Raw genomic sequence first — 18261 nt, 5'->3', positions numbered from 1 at the left:
AAATGATGAGTTAATGGGTGCAGCACACCAACATGGCACATGTATACATATGTAACAAACCTGCACATTGTGCACATGTACCCTAAAACTTAAAGTATCATAAAAATAAAAATAAAAATAAAAAACATTTCCATATTAAAAAAAACAGCGGAAATTATTCTTTCACACAGTTCTGGAGACTAGAAGTCTGCAATCCAGCAGGGCTGTGCTCCTTCTGGGGGCTCTGGGGTCAATCCATTCTTTATCTCCTCCAGCTTCTGGTGGCTGTCGGTGTTCCTTGACTTGTGGCCACATCCCTTTAATCTCTGCTTGCCTGGTCACATTGCCTCCTCCTCTTCTGTTGGGCAGACCTTCCTCTGTCTATCTCTTGTGAGGACATTTGTTGGATATAGGACCCACCCAGATAAGCAAGGATAAGATTCTCCTCTCAAAATCCTCAACTTAATCATGTCTGTTGCCATATAAGGTAGTACTCACTACTTTATCAAATAAGAGAATAGTCATAGGTTCTGGGGATTAGAACATTGACAGAGGTTTTTTGGAGGCCAGCATTCAGTCCCCTACAAGCAGTCAGTGTGGATTGAAAAGAGGTAGTCCCGAGACTGAGCTCTGGGGTGCTATAGTGTTCAGAAGCCAGGAAGAGAACACAAAACCAGTGAAGGAAACTGAGGTGAGGTCAGTAAGGTGGTGCATGAGGAGGAGGGCCATAACATGGTGTCTGATGAAGGATGTGTTTCAATAAGGAGGCAATGACTAGCTGTGTGAAAGGCTGCCAAATAATTCAGAAAATAAAGATCAAGCCTCGATCATTAGACTTTGGAACTTGGTGAACTTGCCAAGTGGTGTTCAGAGAGTGGCATACTTGCATTAGTTGTGGGCCCCAATGCTGATTCCAAGTTCCACTGGAATATTATAGTCCTATTTCAGCTGCAGGATCAGTGGTTGTCCAGTGCTTCAAATGTAAAACGTTATTTAATGATTTTTTTCTTCTTTTCTATGTAAAGTTCTATGTGTGTGTTGTGTTAATAACTTTGTTTCTTCAAACAAATTGTTAAATGCTCATGGATAGAAAAACTGGAAATTGTAATAAGAAAAAAATTAAAGTGGGTTATTTCATTTTGAATTTCATCTTAAGTGCTGCTATTTTTTTTTCCACTAGAACTCCTGTTTTATTGCTCTTTTTTACTGGGCTCTGAGACGTTTTTATTTTTTTTCACAAATTTTGCTGAGTTGAGTGTACAATTTTTTAGGAGTAGACAGAGGAATTATGGCCAACCCTGTTACATCATGCCTTTTGGGTGGAGTCTGGCTGATATAAATGGCTGGACTGACCACTGATGTTGAAGGGGAGGAAGCCCTATTATCCTGATGAGTGGGATGTAAGCAGATCCATTCCACTTGTAGAACATCCAAAAACCATGGAAACATGCCTTCAAGGGCCAGTGATTTCAATTTGTCTCCTGTCTTCATGACACATTCATAGGGAGGAATTCTTACCTAGATGTTAATATGAAGGAAGTAATAAAAATTATTTATTTGTATTTTACTTTATTTTTTGTAATTTCAACCTTTATTTTAGATTCAAGGGGTACATGTGCAGATTTGTCATGTGAGTGTATTGTGTGATGCTGAGGTTTGGGGTACAATTGATCCCATCGCCCAGGCAATGAGCGTTGCAACCAATGGGTAGACTTTCAACCCTCTTCCAACCTCCCCCTTCTAGTAGTTTCCTGTGTTTATTGTCCCCATCTTTATACCCATAACTCCCACTTATGAGTGAGAACTGCAGTATTTGGTTTTCTGTTCCTGTGTTAATTCCCTTAAGATAATGGCAGCCAGCTGCATTCATGTTTCTGCAAAGGACATGATATTTTTCTTGTTTATGGCTGTGTAGCATTCCATAGTGCATATGTTCCACATTTTCTTTGTCTAATCCACCATTGATGGGTCCCTAGGTGGATTCTATGTTTTTGCTATTGTGAATAGCACTGTGATGAATATGCAAGTGCATGTGTCTTTTTGGTAGAATAATTTATTTTCCTTTGGATATTTACTCAGTAATTGGATTATTGTTCGAATGGTAGTTCTTTAATAAATCTCCATCCTTCTTTCCACAGTGGCTGAACTAATTTGCATTCTCACCAAAAGTGTATTTAAGTGTCTGCTTTTCTTCATAGCCTCATCAGCATCTGTTATTTTTTGACTTTTCAATAATAGCTATTCTGACTGGTGCAAGATGACATCTCATTGTGGTATTGATGTGCATTTCTCTGATGATTAGTGATATTGAGCATTTTTTTCATATGTTTCTTGGCTGCTTGTATGTCGTCTTTTGAGAAGTGTCTGTTAATGTCTTTTGCCCACTTTTTAATGGGGTTATTTGTTTTTCGCTTGTTGAATTATTTAAGTTCCTTATAGACTCTGGATATTAGACCTTTGTCAGATACATAGTTTGTGATTATTTTTTCCCATTCTGAGGGGTTGTCTATTTACTCTGTTGGGATTTTCTTATACTGTGCAGAAGCTCTTTAGTTTAATTAGATTCCACTTGTCAATTTTTGTTTTGGTTGCAATTGCTTTTGAGGACTTAGTAATAAATTTTTTGCCAAGGCCAATGTCCAGAATGTTGTTTCCTAGGTTTTCTTCTAGGATTCTTATAGTTTGAGGTCTTACATTTAAATATTTAATCCATTTAAATATTTGTATATTGTGAATTATTGTGTATTAAAATTAAAATTCATCTAGTTGAAATTAAAATTCATTTAATTTTTGTATATGGTGAAAGGTGGGGATCCAGTTTCAATCCTCTGTATATGGCTAGCCAGCTACCCCAGCACCATTTATTGATTAAGGAGTCCTTTCCTTATTGCTTATTCAACTTTGTCAAAGATCAGATGGCTGTAGGTGTGATGTTTTATTTCTGGGTTCTCTCTTCTGTTCCATTGGTTTATGTTTCTGTTTTCGTACCAGTACCATGCTGTTTTGGTTACTGTAGCCCTATAGTATAATTTGAAGTTGGATAATGTGATGCCTCCAACTTTGTTCTTTTTGCTTAGGATTACTTTGACTATTTGGACATTTTTTTCAGTTCCATATGAATTTTATAATGGTTTTTTATAATTCTGTGTAAAATTACATTGGTAGTTTGATAGGAATGGCATTGAATCTATAGATTGCTTTAGACAGTCTGGCCATTTTAACAATATTGATTCTTCTAATCAATGAGCATGGAATGTTTTTCCATTTGTTTGTGTCATCTGTGATTTCTTTCAGCAGTGTTTTGTGGTTCTCCTTGTAGAGATCTTTTACCTCCTTGGTTAGATTTATTCCTAGGTATTTTATTTTTTGTTGGCTATTGTAAATGGGATTCTGTTCTTGATTTGGCTCTCAGCTTGAACATTATTGCTGTATAGGAATGCTACTGATTTTTGTATATTGATTTCATATCTTGAAACTTTACTGAAGTTGTTTATCAGTTCCAGGAGCCTTTCGGCAGAGTCTTACGAATTCTCTAGCTATAGAATTATATTGTCAGTAAAGAGAGATAGTTTGGCTTCTTTTCCTATTTGGATGCTTTTTATTTCTTTCTGTTGCCCGATTGCTCTGGCTAGGACTTCCAGTACTATGTTGAATAGGAGTGGTGAAAGTGTATATCCTTGTCTGATAAAAATTATTTAAATCTCAGAAAGCTAACAATGGAATCAGGGGGATTTTAATAATATTGATATTTTGCATTTTTATAATGTTTCCATCAAACTTGTGAAAGATAGACTTGGGGAGAACAATTCTGAGTTGGAAGAAGTTTACAGTAAAAAGTATAAGATTCATCTCTGTCTAAAATAGGTAAATTGAGATGAGGATGAAGAACACAGGAATGTTATTTAGAGTGCCGTAATGTGGCTCAATAAGTAGACGTAGGGATAAAATCCTCTTGAGATATCCTCTGATGCTCAATCAGCACCATAAGATTGCAATAATAGAGTTGGCCAGGTGCCTCTTGCTTCAATTTAAACAATCATCTTTGGAGAAAGGACCCATGGAGCTTATTAACTAAGCAAGATTTCCTCTTGAAGCTTTGACAAAGCCATTTCCATTTTCTATTATTCAATTTGCCTAAATTTTATGTGTCAGTCAATGGATATTGGAAAATATAAATCTTAGAAAGATGTCAAATTAATTCTAGGCATTCAAGACACAATATTAATTCTAGGCATTCAAGACCCAATATTAATTCTAGGCATTCAAGACCCAGTAGGTGGGATATGTTGTTGAGAATACTAGGTCAGTATTTTTAGGTATTTTGGTCACAACAGGAAGAAAAACATTCTTATGTTACGATTCTGAAACTCAGAATATGAATTGCTGACATAAATTGAGATCAATACTTTTATCCTACTTTTGTCTCCTTACATTTTGCTTTGCCAAAAGTCCAGATGAGAAAAAGGTCTTGAAAATGGAAGTAAGGAAATTTGTTTTATATAAGCTGAATCACTTATTAATATGTACTATTAAAGGCTAATAATGAATTTTAGAATTTAAAAGTTCATTGTATGTGTCTTTCAATGAAGCCAAAGTTATTGAGAATACCATATGGCTTTAGAAGATATGTTTGGTGTCTTCAGGAACTTGAAGCTTCTAAATTATTAACAGCTGTCAGAATAGAATAGACCAAATGTATTTGGAGTTTAGTTCTTTGTACTGGGGAAATTTGTGGATTTCCTGCTTCAGCCCAACTGATGAGAAGAATCACAATATGAGAAGAAGTGATGAGAAGAACTTATAAATATGTTAGATGGTTGCACAGGATGAATAATTTTGCTACAGAATATGAGATAGATGAGAGAAAAGATAAATTTAAAGGCTGTATCATCAGTTTAAGAAATAGACAAAGCAGGAAAATAACACTGCCAATTGGTAGGAGTTTCATCATGCCCAGGGTTTCTCAGTCTAGGCACTACTAACATTTTGGGTCAGATAATTCTTTGTTGTGAAGTCTATCTTATGCATTGTAGGATGTTATATAATACATTGCAGCAGTATCTCTCGAATTAACCCATTAAATTAACCCATTAAATGAAAGTAGAAACCCTTCCCCAGTTGTGACAACCAAAAGTGTCTCTAGACATACTACATGTCTTCTTGGGGGGCAAACTTGTCCCTAGTTGAGAACCACTAAGCTAGACTACTTCAAAATAGCTCCAAAAGTCACATTCTGGTTATATGCTCAAGATGGAACAGGATGAAGGAGAAGGTTTATTGAGAACTTTGTTGAACATGTTGTCAGGATGAAGCTTTATTTGGGAAGTACTGTAATTAAGTTGTAGCTCCTGCATGTATATTATATTGATGAAAAGCTTATTATTTTGTTTTCAGTCCAGAGTTAAATGAGTATAATAGGAGCACAAATATTGTAGGTGATGAAATTGTCTTTTATTTTTGCCTCCCTCCTAAAAGCCTTACAAATATATGCAAGACAGCCAGAATTATTTTCCAAAACTAAATCTATAGTAGAGTGGCACTGGGTAGCCATTTCTGGGTATAACTTTCCTCTTGCTTAAGTTTCACTACATCTACTTGGAGACCTACATAATCTTATATGCCTGTCTTCACATATTCTAGACTAAATGATATGTATGATGAAGACTATTTGTATGCACCAAATATCCTTATGCTCCTCTCCTTTTCTCAGCCTCCCTTGCAGCTAAGCTGGGGACATATAACTGGTTCTGCCCAGTGGAATGTGAGTTGAGCACGGCTTCTGGGCCGAAGAAGTTAAAAGCCAGAATGCCTCTTCCATCTCTCTCCTTCCCTGTCAGAGTGACTTTGGGGACCTTGCATGTATGTGTCCTTGTGAACCAAAGAAATAGCTGCTCCTTTGCTCCTTTTTTTTCCATTTTATCTGTTTTCTCTTCTCTTTTTCTGTGATGTCCATTAGTGGGAAGTTGGACTTTCTGAATTAATCTGCTTAATTCTCTTTTATTTCCAATTGTCATCACTTTATATTTCTGCTTTCTGGAACCCATTTGGAATTTGATCACATGGAATAGAAGGTTCAGCTAAGACTTAAGAGCACAGGCACTGCTACTAGTTGCCTTTCTTCATGTTAATGATATTGTGGTGAGAAACAACATATACCTGGGGTAAACATTTACTTGGAATGGTGCTACACATAATCTAGCACATTCTGCATCAGAGGAAGGTCAGGAGATTTGGGGTCTGATTTTTCTGTAAATAAAGGATTATATGACAAGGTGTCAGACTTGGGAGGCAGCACATAGATCATGGTCATTAGAGCATGCCCTCTGCTGCCAATTGTATGGATAAGAATTTCAGTTTTGACACTTATTCGTTATGTGACCTTTGGCCCGTTACATAAACTCTCTGAGCCTGACTTGTCTGATCTGAAGAGTGAACGTTAGTACCTATAGGTTGTAAGTATGTGATGTACTTTAAGCTCTTATAAGAGTACGTGTTCTGTAGCATGGAATCCTTCCTTCCTTCCTTCCTTCCTTCCTTCCTTCCTTCCTTCCATCCTTCCCACCCTCCCTCCCTCCTTCCTTCTTTCCTTCCTCCCTTCCTTCCTTCCTTCCTTCCCTCCTCCTCTTTTCCTCTCTTTCTTTCTGTCTTCCCTTAAAGTGCTGCTTTTATTGTAAGTGCTATGTAGGTGTTTGCTCTTACTGTTAGTTGGGTTGTAAATTAAAAGCATTATCTATCATGAGCCTATGAGCTTGAGAATTTTTTGAGTTCTATAGAGCCTGTTGTATTTCTCACTATATACTCCCACAGTTAGTATAAATAAGTTAAGTGCTTTCATAATTTCACTTGCTTCATCTTTTCTATCAGGCACAGGATTGCTGGTAACATAAGTGGTACGTATGGCAAAATAAGACGGTGCCTTTTCCTCTGGGCATGTCAGTGTTTGTGCCTGTTTTGGTGAGCACAGCATGGGCTGGATTTCATTCCCCATGTACCTACAGGCACCTGAAGACTGAATGCTACACCACTGTGCAGGGCCCTGATTGAGACATTACTCCCAGAAGGAAAGCTGGCCAGGGAGACTCAACTCTCACATTCCAGTGTGAATTCTGTCACTGGGATTGGGTTTCTAGTAATGGTGGCATTTACTGTCTTGATTTCTTGGCCCTCCCCTTGCTGCTCTCAAAGGTGGAGGGCATCAAGCCTATCACTTGAAGGCCTAGGTATGAGAGGGAATCAACAGCTTGGCTGTCAAGTCCTTAATCCTATGGGTATTCTTAAATCTTTGAGATTGGATGAGATTAGTTACGTATAGTGAATGAAATAAGAAGACTATAAGTGAATGAAATAAGGTCCTTAGGGACCTCAAACTTTCAGAGATCATCTGAAAAGATAGGAGTGGGCAAGAGATATTGAAAAGGAGAACTCACAAAGAAAGGAGAAAAGTGAAGGGGGAATTATCACAGAAGGTAAGCGAGGAGAGAGATATGAAACCAAAGCCTAGGCTTTGTGAATAGCTATGGGGGTTATGTGGTTGTGCAAATTGTTTTAATAATTCATGACTGACTGAAAAGTAATGCTAGCATTTCTGTTTCCTCCTGATCACCCTCCTGTCTCACAGGTGACAGCCTCTGATGCAGATTCAGGACTCTATGGCTTTATTGAATATTCTCTTTATGATGGATTCCTGAGCTATGAAGCACCTCAGGCATTCCGGATCGACCCTCATGATGGGCAAATCTGTGTTTCTCAAGATATCGACAGGGAAAGGGATCCAGCTACCTATGATCTCCTGGTGAAAGCTAAGGATGGGGTAAGTTTTTATGTATGAAGTTTATTTTAAACATAATCACAAGTGAGCCACTGTGTATGCATCACAGAGGACCAATGATGATCAACAATTGGGTCATTCTATTTCATGTGTCACTACCTCTTTCCTTTGCTGAAGTTTTTTGAAGCAAATATCCAGCATGTTATTTCACCCATAAATAATTCAAGAATATCTCTAAAAATGACTTCAAAAACACAGAACTACAAAACATTAATAATAATGCTTTAATGATATCTTATATCCTTTCTATGTTAAATTTTCTTGATTATCGAAACATGTCTTTTATAGTTGGTTTCTTTGAATGAAGATCCAAATAAGTTCACAATTGATTTGATTGATATATTCTTTAAGTTTCCATCTGTAACAGTCAGGCCTCTTACCTGTTCTCCTATGGCTTTTTTAAAAAACCAAGTCATTTGTCCGGTAGATTTTCCACATGCTAAATGTGGCTGATTACATCCTTGGGATTCATTTACTGTGTTCTTCCATTCCCTCTATTTCCTATAAACTAGCATTAGAGACAGAGAGCTGATTGTTTTCAGATTCATTTAGGTGATGCCATTTGCTTCTTATTGCATCAGCAGACACATACCATTATTTTCTTAGAGGTTGAAAAATGGTAGCTTTTGAATTCTATTATTCCTTTTGCATTTATTATCTGGAATTCTTCAACTAAGGAAAATGTTCTCACAACAACTATTTGATTACTCTTAAGTATAATTCATACAGGAATTGCAGGATAAGGCTTGATTATTTGTTTTTATTTTACCAGTTTTTTTTAATAGTAACTTGCTGTCTTAATTATCTCCAAAGGTAAACAATAATGTTTTTTTCCTAATTTGAGTATAAATTCCTGGATTTTAAAAAATTTGATGTATTTCAATACATTGCTGACCCTATATCCTTTCTGATGTTCTCATTGGCCCATTCTTGATCAGTGAAGGCACCTTCAGTTTGATTCCTTTGTCTTTTTTTGTTGTTAAACTTTTTAATTGACATATAAAATGCATACAGAGAAATGCACAAATAATAAGTGTATAGCTCAATGGATTTCTGCAAAATCAACAGACCCATAAAAGCAAATGAGAAAACGTTACCGGAACCCAGAAGCCCCCTCTTTGCCTCTTGTTGTAACTGTCCTCCCTCCACCCCTCCATGCCCCCATCCCTGCCTTTTTAGAAACCACTGTTGACTTCTAACACCAAGCATTTGTATACCAATTTTTTTAACTTTCAGTGAATGGAATCATACAGTATGTGTTTCTGTTGAGTTTCTTTTGCTGAACATTATTTGCCGGAATCATTTATGCTGTTGTGTATAGCAATAGTTCACTCATTCTCATTGGCTTATAGTATGCCTTTATGTGAATATACAATAATTTTAACCTGTTCTATAATTGGTGCTATCCATTTTAGGCTATGCTTCTTTTAACATTCTTATACTTGCCTTATGCTTGGTGTTAGAAGTCAACAGTGGTTTCTAAAAAGGCAGGGATGGGGGCATGGAGGGGTGGAGGGAGGACAGTTACAACAAGAGGCAAAGAGGGGGCTTCTGGGTTCTGGTAACGTATAACTGGTGAACAAATGTAAGCATTTCTCTTGAGTATATACTTAGGAGTAGAATTGCGCTCCCACCAGTAAAGTATGAAAGTTTCATTTGCTACACATTCTCCCTAACGTTTGATATTTAATGCCTTTTCTATTATAGAAATAATAGTACTTATGTAATGATATATCACACTGGGGTTTTACTTTGTATTTGTTTGATAACTAATGAGGTTTTTTTCATGTTTGTTGCTATTCGTATAATTTGTGAAGTGTCTATTCTTCACAGAAGAAAATCCTTTATTCATTTTCCATTGTTATTGTTGGATCTTTTTCTTACTGACGTGCATGAGTTCCTTATATTTTTGGACTGAAAGTCCTTTTTTCGATATATTTATTGCATATATTTTTCTCCCATTCCGTGGCTGGCCTTTTCTATTCTTAATGGTTTCTTTTGAGGAACAGAAGTTCTTCATTATAATAGAGCTTAGTAGTTTCTCAGTTTGCTTCCTTTTATACCTAGTGATTTTTGTGTTCTTTTAAGAAATATTTGCTTATCTTAGGGATATGAAGATGTTCTCTTATTGTTTTCTTCCAAAACTTCTGTTTTGTTTTACCTTTCATACTTACTTTTTTTCAATCTAGTGGGAAGAAGTTTTGTTATTTTTTCCCTATGATTAACTCAGCACCACTTACTGAAATGGTTATTCTCACTTTTACCTATTTATCCACCTTAGTGCTAGCAACATCTCTCTTAATTATTTTAGCTTTATCATAGGTCATGGTATCATACATTCTTTTAGCTTTGTTCTAACTTAAGATTACCTTGACTATTCTTGACCATTTACATTTCCAAATACAGTTTAGAAACAAGGTGTTCAATTTGCATTGTTTACAGAAAAGGTGGCCTACTATACACACCGTTCTGCGCTTTGATTTTTTTTCACTTATTTCATTTTGGAGACTTTACTTATATTTTTCACTTATACATTTTGAAGACCTTCTTTGTTTCTTTCTCATCTGCTTACTACTCCTTTGTATAGACAGACCCTACTAACACCTCTCTGGTCTAATCATTCTCTTTTGAAATTAGTGAGAGAATCCACCTATTTAAGCTATGAATTTTGGCGAAAAAATGAGTCTAAATATATTAAAAGTAAACATGTAAAAATGAACATGAAGTACAGCCCTTTATATTCAATAAATATTCATGATCTGTTTGGTTAGATTTTTGCCAATACCTTACTATGTAGTTTCAGGAATCCCTGACTCTATGTAAGAAAATATGTAGGAAACAAAAAATAGGAGTAAACAGAATTTATATTAATTCAAGTATATGTAATTATTTGAAGCCCAATAGATGCACACCCAAATATTAATCCAAGCCTTTAGAAATATATTCTTGATAGATTTTGAGACAATTGTATGATGCCATCCTAGAATTGAATAATGGGTTTAAAACACTACTCTCATGAAAACCACCAAAAAGAATTAGCTGTGTCTTCCAGGCTACTGTCTGCTGTCCACTGTGATCTAAACAAGCCCCTGTTGATTCAACTAGTTCCCAGGTTTTGGTGGCCAGATGCAGGACACAGAGATCCTTGTAGTCGTAGAACTGCTGTCCATCAGGAGAAGCAAGCTCCCCTGCAAACGCTCATAACCTGTCTGTCATATCAATGCACCACCACAGCCTGGAAAGCACAGTGCTCCAGAAGTGCATTGGGAATTTTGACTTTAATCCAGGTGTCTTTTCTGGTATTGTAGATATAGAGGTGGTTATATAAGCAAGTTTTTTTTTTTTTTTTGGCTATTAAAATATTCACCTCCAAAAAGGATCAATTCATTGTTTTCAGGATGAGCAGAGAATGACACATTTAGCCCTGGTGAAGGTGAGGAACATGATGTTTCTATAATCTGAGTCTTTTTAACATCTGGTGCCTGGAAATGGGTTGTCAGAGCTTTGAGTTTTCCTTCTCCCCTGAGTGCTTGCACACCTTCTCCATCTTGGCTGTGATTTTCTCCTTCTTGCCCTCTTGCCCGTCTTGCAGGTTTGAGGCTGAATGGAGATCCAGACAGGGAGCTGTGTGCAGGAGGGAACCCTCTTGGAAGCAGGTCCCCTCCTGGAAGCAGGACCCCTCCTGGAAGTAGGTTTATGTGAAAACGGGACCTGGCACAAGCCCAGGGATGCATTTTAAAAGACAAATTCTAGAAGAGCCTCCACATCACAGGCTTTTAACAAATCCCCAACCTTCACTCTGGACCTAAAACTGCCTCCAGCATTCCTTATGTTTGCCTCAGAATATATGGAGAGCAAGCAACATATGTGTTTTCATGTGAGTGTATGTGTATGTATACACATATAGTATGTATATATGTATGTAAACATATATACAAATACAAGGTTATCCAGTGTGCAGCGTTTATTCTGTTGACTGCATAATCCTCATGAATTTCTTCTGTGATGAACTGAGTTTTTACAGGGTGACTTCTGCATCTATCATAATTATTCTTTGCAATATTAATTAGCAGTACATGTCCCTCAGAAATGCATAGTCAAAAAGGTTGGTAAAGAGAAAGATGACAAAGTTGGTAATGACTCAGTAGTCTTCCCCTGAAAGCAATGTAGACCGCATTCAAAGAATAAATTAATGCAGACAGGATATTTTAGGTTTACGTTGTTGGATTCTAGGCCATAATGAATTTATTTAAACCAATAAACTGAACCTTGACAGAAGTCCTTTAACTTTATGTTGTTACCTTGACAATCTCTGGTTTTTCCTCTGATTCCTTCTCTTTGTAATAAATGTCCTGAAAGCCCTTTAGAAGAAAATTGCTGAGAACCCATTTGCTGGTGGTTACTAAGAGATTTTTATCTGCCAGTAGAAGAATTTTTCTTGTAAAATATATTGATGTTCGTTGCTACTGCTCTATTTATCCTTGTGATGACTGTCAATATTTTTTCAACTGAGTCACTTCTACTCTACTGATATTACTTCTGAAATACTCTATTTTTGCTGCTACTGCTGCTGCTATTTATCTCATAAGTCATGAGAATGCTATAAAATTACATAATGTAACCAAACAATTGAATTACATTGGCAATCAAGTGGTTTTTCACAAGAAAGCTCTACAATTTAATTATTCCATGCTTATATCTAATTTTTTGTTTCCTTTTCCCATTCATTTTTACCAAATAGATTTTTTTTGGTGTATGTGCTTATTAACACTCTATCTCTATTTTTTGTTACATCCTGGATTCTGTAGCTGACATATGTGTTTGAGATAAAGCTATTTCAACTCCATCTCACCACTGAAGGTTTAAGGGAGGATTTTGTCAGACGAGCAAGAAAGGAAGTAAACGGACTGAGCTCTTCACTGTTCTTTACGTTCATGAGAAAAGTTGGCTACTGAAGTTGTGCTCATAGTTTGTGTGCAATGCAGTTACTACCAAAAAGTAAACTTGCTGAGTAAAAAGGCACATTCATTTTCATTTTAATAGATTATGTTCTTTAACTTTCTAACAAATGTTCAAATGCTTATTCCTGTCTTTCGTTTCCTTCATTAGCACCCTCCACCTGTTCTAGGAATGAGCAGTTGCCCCATCGCCCCATTGTCCCGTGTTTTCTAACTAAATTGCCTGGACCATATCTTAGATTTCCCATCATTCTTTAATCTATGACCAGGATGTATCCCAAAGTATCTTCAATACTCCTTTACCTCCTTCTAATCTTTAAAAGTTTAAGCATCCAAGCCATTTATTATTATCCATATTCTCCTCCCCACCCTGCCCAGTTCATCCCTTAATTTGAATCAGTCTCTTACTGATGTGGTTTGGATCTGTGTCCCATCAAATCTCATGTCGAATTGTAATCCCCAGTGTTGGAGGTAGGGCCTTGTGGCAGGTGTTTGGATCATGAGGGTGGATTTCTCATGAATAGTTTAGCACCATCCCCCCTCGGTACTGTTCTCCTGATAGTGAGTGAGTTCTCATGAGATCTGGTTATTTAAAAGTGTGTAGCAACACCCCTCTGCCTCCGCCTTCTCTCTTGCTCCTGCTCCTACCACTTAAGATGTCTTGCTCCCCCTTTGCCTTCTGCCATGATTGGAAGCTTCCTGAGGCCTTCCCAGAAGCTGAAGCTGCTATGCTTCCTGTTCACCTGCAGAGCCATGAGCCAATTAAACCTCTTTTCTTATAAATTAATCAGTCTCAGGTTTCTTTTTTTATAGCAATGTGAGAATGGACTAATACACCTACCTGCCTTCTCTGCCCTTCGAAATGCTTCTACCATGCCCTTTGGAACTCGTGGTCCATTATTTAGCAAACTCCTTTATGAACTTAAGCTGGTCTCTGATTGTTTCTTTAACTTTCGGCCCTGATTAAAACAACCTACCCCACAAGGATACCCGTTCCTTTCTGCACTCTCACAAGGAAGCCCATAGTCCACCAATCACAAGCTGACAGGAAGTGAGTTAGGTGCCCTGCTTGTTGCCCAGGGCAGCATCCAAATAATTTCTACTCCTTTCTCCATCAAAAACGAATCCCTTTTGAAGTTCTTGTTGTCTGACTATACCATAGATACTTCTCCTCTTTTTTTTTTTTTCCTGTCATGACTTAAACCTCCTTATCACTTAGGACTTTCACACTTTGTTCACAGTCTTCCTCTTCACCAGTTTCCTCATCATTCTGGGAGACTTTACTATTCATTTGCTGAACAACCCAGCACCCTGAGCCTCTCAGTTCCTTGACTTTCTCATTTCCAAGGATTGTCACCAGTAATTGCATAGCTTTGATATCTTGGCTTCAAGCGTGCTGTATCTGATAAACATTTTTATCTTTCTGTCTAATTTACTGTAGCACGTCCGCTTTAATCAATAATTCTTCTCCCACGTTAAGATCATTGATTTGTTACCCATCACTAAAGTCACTCAGTTGCAAACTCCCTTTAGTTTTCCCATTCAATAGAACTCTCCGGTAAAACCCCAGCCCTACGTAAATCTGACTCTGCATTTTCTGCACTGCCACCTCAGCAGCTGAAGTACTTGGAGAAAAATAACAGGTCTGCTTGAGAGAAAAAGGTCTTACCTTCCTGCCACCAAATCCACTAACCTACCTGCGTATCAGCTCATATTCTTTGCTTTCTTTTCTATTATCTTTTTAGAGATGTCCCTGCTTGCATCAAAAGCAAATCTCTCTACTGTTTAGGGTCCCATCCATTCCGGCCTTCTTACAGATAACATTTCTATAATGATTTTCTCTTTTTTCCTGCATCATTAATTTATCAAGCTCTTTTGGATGACCCTCATAAGCATACAGGGCATAATAATAGTCTCTATCTTAAAAAATACTCTGGATTCCTTTTGATGTCAGGTACCTTTTCAGAAAACCATTTTATTCCTCTTCTTTCTTCACAGCAAGTCTCCTAAAATAGTTGTCTCCATTTCCTCACTTTTCAATCTTTATTTGATCTATTTTTCCCTCTCTACCTCTTCTATAAGACTGCTTTTCTCTACATGGTTACTGTCGTGCCATAACCTGGGATTCTTTATTTATTTTTATCTGATTCATCCTCTCAATGAATTTGAAAATATTCTTTAGATGCTGCTTCTCTTGGATTTGGTGATGTCACAACTTATGTTTCTTTTTTTTCCCCTTTAAGAAGCTGGAACCTCATTTCCTTCCACCTTTGTTTATTGAATCATGAAATATAGACTGGAGTTCATTGACATAGAAAGCTCACTGGAATGAAACCACAGCTCACAAGAGCTGAGAGACGTGAAGGAGAGATGTTATTAATATTCTACTATTCAGGAGTCCCAGAAGGCAAGAACAAAGAGAATGGAAAGCAGACAATTACCAAAGTAGAATAACAGTAGAAAATGTTCCCTACCTGCTGACTGCCCTAGGCGATCCTCCTGCCTCCAATATTATATGTTTTCAAGCTTGGAGCTTTCCCAAACTACTTTCATCTTTTATAGTATAACTTGAGGAAATTGGGTTTCCTACCATAATCCTCACAATTAAATGCTGAAAATGAAATAAAAATGCCATATGAATCATCGGTGGAAAAAGAAATGATAAGAGAAAATTAAGACATACTCATGCATGGAATTTATGGGATGTATTAGCTACCTATTGCTGTATAACAAATTATTCCTGAATCTAGCAGCTTAAAATAGCAAACATTCATTATCTTATATAGTTTTTAAGGGCTAGGAACCTGCAAGTGGCTTTGCTGGGTGGCTGTGACTCAGTCTCTCATGAGGTTGCATTATCGAAACAGTTTGCATGAGCTGGACAGAAGTTTAGCTACACAGCATTGGGAAGTGCACACTCTAAGTGGATGGAGAAAGTTAGTTTAGATCAGCTATTCCCGCACTGTGTTCTGTGGGAAACTGGTTTCCCAATATGTTTCTTTCAAAGAGCATTCTGGGGCCTAAAAAGAGTGGGGAACACCTCAGAACTCACTCCCTCTAGAAATGTACGTGCAAAAGGCTCTGTGAGAAGTTCTGAGGCATAGAATGCATCCACTTAACTTGGTGAATTCAGCATTTTCCCCCCTTTTTGTCTGAGGAACTTCTTTACCTGTTTTGTAAAGATGCATCTCTTCTTCCCTATCCCAGATACCTCTTTCTAAAATCTAGATTTGATCTTGTCATTTCATTGAGGATAGCAATAGTTGCCCCATGTGGGTGTTTAAGAAGACAACATTAGAATTCTGTCCTTTTACATTTTATTTTTCTGATATTTGTAATATAAGTAATACATTAGCACAGTAAATGTATATACAGTTTATTAACAGATAAAAAATATATATTAGGAATGTACACACCACATTTTATACTGATGGAGTAGAATAAATCTGTCCTCTTTAGCACTTAAATCAGGTGAGAGGACTCTGACTGCCAAGCCCGTCCTCTGGATTCTGCCCAGCCTCTGTCACTAAATGCCCAGCTCTCTCTAGCCCCACTAGTGTGCTTACCCTACCGGCAACAAAAATGTATTGTTGGCCAGGCATGGTGGCTCATGCCTGTAATCCCAGAACTTTGGGAGGCCAAGGTGGGTGGATCACCTGAGGTCAGGAGTTCGAGACCAGTCGACCATCTCTACCAAAAATACAAAATTAGCCGGGTGTGGTGGTGTGTGCCTGTAATCCCAGCTATTCGGGAGGCTGAGGTAGGAGAATCACTTGAACCCGGGAGCTGCAGGTTGCGGTGAGCCAAGATCGTGCCATTGCACTCCAGCCTGGGCAACAACAGAGAAACTCCATCTCAAAAAAAAAAAAAAAGTATTACACGTTTTCCACTTTGTGCATCTAACATTTGCTTATTTTTTATAGCACTGCCTGATTTAGGATCTTTGTTCTTAAATATCTTAAGCTGGGGCAATATTCATTTCTTCATATTTTCCCCACTTTTTCATTACTTCTCTTACCTCAACCCTAAGTGACCTCTTGAATTTGAGGAGAAATAAAAAAGAAAGAGGAAGGGGAAAGGAAAAGGGAAAGCAAAACTGAGAAGAAAGGCAGTTTCGAGCAGCAGCAGGGTCTGTGGCAAAGGTGAAGGAATATTTTCTATAAGCTTATCACCAGTGTGCAGTCCCCTCTTACTACGTCGAACCTGGAGACATACAGGTTACTTAGGGTGGCTGCAGATGTAGGGCGACCCTGCATTTTAAGCATAAAGGCCAGATAGATGAACTTGCATTGTTCTTTGTGGAATCATAACCAGCCCCATTTCTCCTATTCTAATTGATACCCGGCATGGCTCTGGCACTTTATTGAACTCAGAACATGGAAAATCAGACTATTTCTAAATTATTTCCCCATCATTTTTTAGTCCTCAAAGCCTGGAGTACAAGGGACCTCAGAGCTCAGAGCTCAGAGCAGGACAGCCATTTCTGGGTTTGTCTTACCTTCCTCCCATACAATCTTCATTCTTGCCCTCCCTCCCTCCCTGTCAACAAGTGCTTCCTCTCTGCATGGCAGCAGTTCTCCCTCTGTCCCTTGCCAAATCTTCTTCCTCCTTGTCCTTTTTCCTCCTTACTCTGTGCCTCCCTGCCAGAGTAGAAAAAGGAAACAAAAAAGATGAAGAGGGGGAGGATACATGAGTGAGAAAACCCAGGCTGTTGTGACTTACCAAGGATTTTTGTCAAAGATGAAAGTGTCAAAATGTACCAGATAGAAACGGAAAATGGTGCTTTAAAGTGGGAACATGTGTTTTACTTTAGAAAAGTAAAAATTGCAGAGGATTATTTTCTTCTATTTCATTTGCTCTCTTTCTCCTTGATTTTAGATGGAGGCAACACAAAATAAGCAGTATGGGATCCACTTCTCACTACTTTAGGTGCTGTATTCCCTTCTAAAACTTGAAAAATTCAGAATTCCCAAACAAATCTGGCCCCCAGGATCTGGGATGAGTACCTGCACTGCTCCTGTCCTCCTTCAGGCCCCATCCACTCTGGACTTGATTCAAAGAGCCTCCTCCTGCCCGTTCTCCCTCCTTCCACCCTGCTGCTCTTCGGTCTGTTCTGAACACTGCAGCTAGAGCAGTGTTAACATCTCAGTGAAATCAGGCCACTCTTGTGCTCAAAGCCCTCCTGTGAGGAAGAACCATGTCCTTCCAGAGACCTGCAGAGGTCCCTAGGACTCACTCCTGCCTCTCTGAGCTCAGCCCTTCCTGCTTCCTTGCTGCGGCTGAGCAGGCCTGAGAGGCACACCACGTTCCTGCCTTAGGGCCTTTGGCTCTGCTCTTTCCTCTGCCTGTTATTCTTTCCTTTCTGGTAACTGAAGTCTAGCTGCCTCATGTGGGTTGGTCTGCACACCAATCGTACCTTCCTAGTGAGGGCGTCACCAGAGCACCCCACCCCCCCCCCGCCGCCCATGCTCCCTCACACCTTCTTCTTAGCACTTA

General features: G+C 38.2%; 1 protein-coding gene across 2 annotated transcripts in view; it reads left to right on the top strand.

The window, feature by feature from the left end:
* DCHS2 (dachsous cadherin-related 2) overlaps positions 1-18261 on the top strand; it is a 263743-nt gene that overhangs the window by 107621 nt on the left and 137861 nt on the right. For both annotated transcript variants that reach the window (XM_009448442.4, XM_024356344.3), the window contains exon 2: positions 7598-7789. In XM_009448442.4, the coding sequence (XP_009446717.3) occupies positions 7598-7789 (192 nt within the window). The remainder of the gene's footprint in view (positions 1-7597; positions 7790-18261) is intronic.

Source organism: Pan troglodytes, chromosome 3 (genome assembly GCF_028858775.2).
Source record: "Pan troglodytes isolate AG18354 chromosome 3, NHGRI_mPanTro3-v2.0_pri, whole genome shotgun sequence".
NCBI classification, from domain to species: Eukaryota; Metazoa; Chordata; class Mammalia; order Primates; family Hominidae; genus Pan; species Pan troglodytes.
This window is presented reverse-complemented; position numbering and strand designations above follow the sequence as displayed.